Source organism: Phalaenopsis equestris, unplaced genomic scaffold, assembly GCF_001263595.1.
Source record: "Phalaenopsis equestris unplaced genomic scaffold, ASM126359v1 Scaffold000038, whole genome shotgun sequence".
NCBI lineage: Eukaryota > Viridiplantae > Streptophyta > Magnoliopsida > Asparagales > Orchidaceae > Phalaenopsis > Phalaenopsis equestris.
Genome location: NW_018164480.1, coordinates 1,095,609 through 1,102,523, shown reverse-complemented (window position 1 = coordinate 1,102,523; position 6,915 = coordinate 1,095,609). Strand labels below are relative to the sequence as shown.

The window sequence follows — 6,915 nt, the reverse complement described above, 5'->3', positions numbered from 1 at the left end:
CAATAATCGTTTGAACTGCATAAATCAATAAACTTCATAATGCCTTTTTAGAAATAGTATCGAAATTGTTTCTTCTCCCATCTTCATTTCTCACTTCCGCTACTGTTCCATTTACGTGCATTGGGGATGAAACAATTCAGAAAATGTAATTTCATTTTTGAGATACAAAATACAAATTTCCGTTCCATTTACAAGCACCGGATATGATACAATTTACAAAATGTATTTTCATGTTTGAGCTACAAAATACAAATTAAAACGACACTATAAGAATATTTGAAAGACAACAGGAGATTAGAAAGGTGAAAATACCAACCCTTGCAAATTCAATAAACGCGATGCGAGTGGCATGATGATAATCTCCGAGCAGCCTCATATGATACACCTGTAACAAGTTAATTTCAATTCTGCAATGAGAATCAAGGTTTGAAAAACTACATGGGGCCAGTTTAATCCCACAGTCTATAAAGTGTCAAGTTAGTTCCAAACTCCTTAAATAGGACTGAAAGAATCCTCATTAGTGACCATTTTAGCCTGTATTAAAAGAATGTGGACTAAATTGACACTTTTATGGACGCTAGAATTAAAATGACGTCTTGCAAAAAGGTTTGTGGACCACTTTGACACTTTTTTCTCATTTTTGTTTTGCCCACAAGGAAATTTTTTTGCAATCAGAAGTCAGAACAACTAACCGGTCCGCATGATCTTTCGAAGAAAATTTTGAGCTCAGATTGGTTAACCTTTAAGCAATAAAAACATTAACATGTATAAATATGGGTGAAAAAGAAGAAAATTATTTCTACGAGAAACAAGATAATCTAGAACTTATACCTTATTATCAATATTTGTACAATAGATGGTCCTTGTACACATTTCGTGGTCCTTGTGCACATTTCACGCTCATCTTCAGACTAAAAATTAAATAATTAACAAGGTAATATCAGACAGAGATTCAGTAAAGCATCAAAGGTTAACATTGTAAGCCAGTCAGGCAGTTCTATTATTTTTCTTACCCTTGGCAAGAATTTAGGGTCGACAGGTGCGATTGCGGTTTTTGAAGGGAGCACTCTTACTGGGTAAAACCCAAGCAATGTCCTTGACATGCTTAGGGCAGCATTTGCACCTTCTGAAGTTTTACAATCATATCCATCATATTAAATGATAAAAAAGCCGTTTGCATAAATATAAGCATTGACAATAATTCAATATCCAAATTGTAGCAGACAAAATTACCTTCATCGGTGAACTCTACAAAAGCGAATCGAAGAACAGAGTTAGGATCGCCGCATATGCGACAATCAACAACCTTCATAAAAAGAAAAAGAATTTAAGAGCAGCACATGGCAGAGCCAGGAAAAAAAAAATCGAGTAATGGATGGACGAAGTAACCTGCCCACAATCCGCAAAGAGTGCTGCAAGCTCTTCTTCAGTTACCTAATGAAAAAAACCACAGAAATAAATAATGCAAAAAAAAATCACAACCAGAATTTGTTAATACATTAAGGCCGGGTAACATAATTCAACCTTAACCACTACAGTGAGTAAATACGATGTGCAAATTTTCAAAATTATGAAAGAATATGGCACCAAGTAAACAAGCGTGTGAATTAAAAAAAAAAAAAAAAAACAGCTCAATGGTTTTCAAAATTAGGATTGCCATTTTGTCATGGTTGACCCAATGACAATATTTACTTAATTATCAGCAATGCTAAACTTTATTATTATAACTTAATGTTAGATATGACTCGTACATAAGGGATAGATATTAGAGCAGAGCGGAGCGAGCCAGCGGAGCGAGAGCGAGCGAGCATGGCAGAAGCATCCGTCCAACCGGATGTGGGTTGGGTTGCGGGGTCAACACCCCCACGGTACGGTACATGAGTAATTTTAAAATTACATATTATATGACTTATTGTACGCCAGAGCTATATATATATATATAATGTATTGTAACCCTAAAGGGATTTTGTTTTTTTTTTTTTTTTGAATTAAAGGAAAAGTCGCCACTCTGCTCCTGATAACGTAGGCATATTTGTCGAATCTCGTTAAATCTCTATATTTCTTTATGAATTTGCATCAATTCTTGCCTTTTTTTTTGCCCTCAAATTCTCAACAAGTGATATCTGAGCGAGTTTTAAGGGCAGAAGAGATCGGTGCAGGAAGGACGAAGAAGGATACGGCGATTTGGAAGAAAAGTCCGACTAGAATTCTAGCAGTTCGACACGAGAAGAACACGCGAATCTGCGAATCGCGACATTCACGAATTCAGCAAAGGAGTTCAGCAACGCAAAGGGCTTGCAAGCAATTTGGCGAAGGGGTTCGACGACGCAGAGGGCTTGCGAGCAAGGCTGCGAACAGCTCGAAAAGGGTTTCGGCCTAGGGGAGGGTTCTGCGACCAAATTCTCGCGACATGAGAAGGTTTGAAGACGATTCATACGGCAGTTTTCGCGATAGAGAAATCTTCGCGCGACGGTTCGGTGGAATAGGAATATGCAGAACACAAGACAGGAAAAGATCACGGTGGGACTAATCTCGGATGATAATATCTTGTGCAAAATTCGAAGTAAAGAAGTTTGATAGAACTGATAACTTCATATTGTGGCAAACAATGGTGAAAAATTTGCTGGCACAGCAAGAGATCTTGAAAGCTTTGTGAGAAATGAAACCAGATACCATGTAGAAAAAAGATTAAGAAGAGTTGCAACAACGAACAACAACAACCATACGTTTATGTCTGACAGATGAGGTTATGTATCACGTGATGAATCTAACATCTCCAGGACAAGTATGGAAGAAATTGAAAACTCAGTTTATGCTCAAATATCTAATAAATAAATTGTATCTGAAGCAAAAGCTGTGTATGAGCTGAAGATGCAAGAAGACTCTAATCTGACGCAGCATGTGAATGTCTTCAATCAAATAATCACAGATTTATCACGACTTGATATGAGTATTGAGGATGAAGACCAAACAATGATTATGTTGTGTTAATTACTTTCCTCTTATAAACATCTGGTGACTACTCTTACATATAAAAAGAAATAATTAAAGTAGATAAGATTATTGCAGCATTGTTGGCTCACAACCAGCAGAAACAAAATGCAGGAAAAAGCTTTCATGATGATGGTTTATATGTTAAGAGCAATCAGGATCGTGGAAGAAAGAAAAAGAAGAGTTATGGAAGACAAAATTCCATATTAAAATCAGGTAAAAGCCTAAAAGCAAAAAAACGATTCATTGCTATAAGTGCAAGGTTCTGGGTTATATAAAGAGAGATTGTCCAAAGTTCAAGAAGCAGACTGAGAAGAAACGTGATGCATCATCCAAGTCTGTAAATGTGGTGCATAGTGATAATTCAGATTGCAGTGATGGTGATATGCTTTCAGTTTCATCAACTCAGTTCATGGATGCATGGATTCTTGATTCAGGATGTTGTCATCACATAACACCTAACAGAGAGTTGTTTATTTCATACATGTCATCTAATTCTGGCTCTTTTTATTAAAGTGATGAAAGATGTTGCAATATTGTTGGTATTTGTGAAGTCGGGATTAAGATGTATGATAATAATGTATTCCAAATTTAAAGAATAAATTGATTTCATTGGTCACTCTACATAGAAATAATTTTATTTCTAAAATAGATGATGATGGAGAAACCATCAGAATTATTAAGGCATTGACTGTGATGGATGAAAAGTTAACAGCAGGAAATATCTACAAACTGTTGGGGAGTACGGTTGTAGGTAAAGTTCATTCTGTTGAGTCAGATGATAATACAAAACTATGACACATGCGTCTTGGTCATTTTATTGAACATGGGATGGCTGAATTGCATGAAAGAAATTTGTTGCATGGTGTTAAAAGCTGCAAGCTCGATTTTTTTAAGTTTTGTGTTCTTGGAAAGCAGACTAAAGCCAGTTTCATTGAATTCAAACAAAACCAAAGTGATTATTGATTATGTGCATTCTGATATATGGGGCCCTACCAGAAAATCATCATTGGGAGGATCGATGTATTGTGTTACCTTTATTGATGATTTCTCCAAAAAAGTTTTCTTCAAATTCAAGTTGTGAAAAATTAAGGTGGAGAACCAAACTGACAGAAAAATCAAGTATTTGAGTTCTGATAATGGAACGGAGTACACAGATTCGCAGTTTCATAAATTTTGTGAGGAGCATGGGATTCAGAGGCATTTTCCAGTTCGCAAGACACCACAACAAAATGACATTACAGAAAGGAGGAACATGTCTTTAATTGAAAGGGCAATATGCTTGAAACTGAATGTAGGGCTTCCTAAAAGTTTCTGGGCAGAGGCTGTAAACATGACGTGCTACCTTATCAATAGATCACCTCGGGTATCATTGGGTGACAATATTGCATAAGAGGTATGGACAGGCAATGCAGTTAATTTTGATAGTTTACAAATTTTAAATTGTTCTGCTTATGTGCATGCACCTGACGATGAAAGATCAAAACTTGATCTAAAATCCAAAAAATGTATCTTTCTGGGCTATAAAAAGTGTCAAAGAATACAAGTTTTGAGATCCGATTATAAATAAGATGGTGATCAATAGACATGTCATTTTTTATGTGCAGTTCATGTTGTAGCAAAATCAAAACAAAGTGTCAGAGAATATTACAGATATAGTGCAGATGGATTTAGAACAACATTCAACAACAACCGAGAGAGTTGAAAATTCAAATCCAACACGTGGTGATTTCATTACAGATGATTTGGAGAATTATAATCTAGTCAGAGATAGACAGAGACAATAATATAAGGCCTCCAAGCAGATTGAGTTATGAAGACTTGGTCTCTTGTGCACTTCTCATCAACAGTGATGATCCAACCACCTTTCAAGGAGCTATCACCAGCCAAGAGAGAGAAATGAATGGGTGCAATGATTGAGGAGATGGAGTCTTTGTAGAAAAATCATACATGGGAACTATTTTAGCTTTACGAGGGAAAGAAAATTATTGGGTGCAAATGGGTGTACAAAAGAAAAGCAATAATATCAGAAAAAGAAAATGAAAAGTTCAATGCTCGATTGATAGCAATGGATTTTTCACAGCAAAAGAGGATAGATTATGATGAAATATTTTCTTTTGTGGTCAGACATACTTAAATCAGGGCAGTACTTGCATTAATAGCTATTTGAGATTTGCATCTGAAACAGATGAATGTTAAAACTGTATTCTTGCATGGTGATCTGAAGGAGCAGATTCACATAGAGCGGCCAGAAGGGTTAACTCAACATGGATAGGAGCATCTGGTATGCAAATTAAAGAAATCGTTGTATGAGTTGAAACAGTATCCAAGACAATGCTACAAACGGTTCGACTCCTACATCATTCAAATTGGTTACAAGCGATGTGAGTATGATTGTTGTATCTATGTCAAGAATTTTGATGATGGTTCTATTATTTTTTTTGTTACTATATGTTGACAATATTCTGATTGCTGCAAAGAACATACACGACGTACTTGATTTGAAAGCTTTATTGAGCCAGAAATTTGATATGGAAGTTTTGGGTCCTACAAAGAAAATTCTTGAAATGAAGATTTATCGAGATAGAGGCTTAAGACGACCGTGTTTATCTCAACAAGACTATGTTCAGAAAGTGCTAGACAAGTTTGAGATGAGCAAAGCAAAGCCTCTGAGTACTACATTGGCAAATCATTTTAAGCTTTCTTCAGAACAGTGTACGAAGACAGATAGAGAAATCGAAGACATGGCAAAGGTTACATATGCCGGTGCAGTTGGTTGCTTGATGTATGCAATGGTATGTAGTCGCCCTGATTTGGCTCATGTTGTTAGTTAAGTTTGCAAATATATGACTAAACCTGGAATCCGACATTGGGAAACGGTCAAGTGAACTTTCAGGTATATGAAGGGCACTGTAGAACATGGGTGCTAGACAAGTTTGAGATGAGCAAAGCAAAGCCTCTGAGTACTACATTGGCAAATCATTTTAAGCTTTCTTCAGAACAGTGTACGAAGACAGATAGAGAAATCGAAGACATGGCAAAGGTTACATATGCCGGTGCAGTTGGTTGCTTGATGTATGCAATGGTATGTAGTCGCCCTGATTTGGCTCATGTTGTTAGTTAAGTTTGCAAATATATGACTAAACCTGGAATCCGACATTGGGAAACGGTCAAGTGAACTTTCAGGTATATGAAGGGCACTGTAGAACATGGAATTATTTTTGACAATCAGCAGAATGATCCTCCAATTGTGGGGTACGTTGATTCAGACTATGCAGGTGATTTGGATGACCTACACCTGAGTATGTGTTTACTCTTTGTGGAGAGCCTATATATTGGAAATCAACAGTTCAATCTATTGTGACATTATCTACAATTGAAGCTGAGTACATCACAGTAGTTGAAGCTGCTAAAGGAGCCTTATGGCTTACTGGGCTAGTAAAGGAATTGGGTGTTGAGGAAGGTGGAGTTGAGTTGCATTGTGATAGTCAAAGTGTCATTTATCTAGTCAAGAACCAGGTGTACCATAAGCGAACTAAGCAAATTGGTATCAGGTATCACAAGTTTAGAAAATTAATTATTTCTGGTGAGATATTGTTGCAGAAGATTCATACTAATGAGAATGCAGCTGATATGTTGACCAAGTCAGTTATTATCAACAAGTTCTTGCATTGCCTAAACTTGTTGAATATTTACAGTTGCTAGACAACACGGTGGCTCAATCCACTTTGTTATTTGAGAAACTCTGGGTAACTTTCTCCTAAAGTGCTAGATATTTGCTAAGGTGAAGATTTGTTAGATTTGACTCATATATCAGATGAGGAACAGATGCTGGAGCAGAACAGAGCAAGCGTAGCGGAAGCATCTATCAAATCAGAGGGAGTTATCGTAATGTGGGTTGGGGTGCGGGGGCAACCCCCCCGC

At 36.7% G+C, this 6,915-nt stretch overlaps 1 protein-coding gene and 1 long non-coding RNA gene across 2 annotated transcripts; both read right to left on the bottom strand.

Annotated features, from left to right (window-relative positions):
- Window positions 1-309: 309 nt before the first annotated feature.
- On the bottom strand, window positions 310-873 carry LOC110019034. The gene is made up of 3 exons (XR_002293419.1): window positions 832-873; window positions 693-740; window positions 310-385 (listed from the first exon to the last, which is right to left on the bottom strand). It is a non-coding gene; the product is annotated as an uncharacterized LOC110019034 (long non-coding RNA).
- A 2-nt stretch (window positions 874-875) lies between these two features.
- LOC110019000 (polyadenylate-binding protein-interacting protein 10-like) lies at window positions 876-2,435 on the bottom strand (the record flags this gene model as incomplete). Its single annotated transcript, XM_020716515.1, has 5 exons — window positions 2,262-2,435; window positions 1,390-1,434; window positions 1,234-1,306; window positions 1,014-1,126; window positions 876-911 (listed from the first exon to the last, which is right to left on the bottom strand). Coding segments are annotated over exons 1-5 (441 nt in total), but the record flags the coding sequence as incomplete, so codon positions are not given.
- Window positions 2,436-6,915: the final 4,480 nt, after the last annotated feature.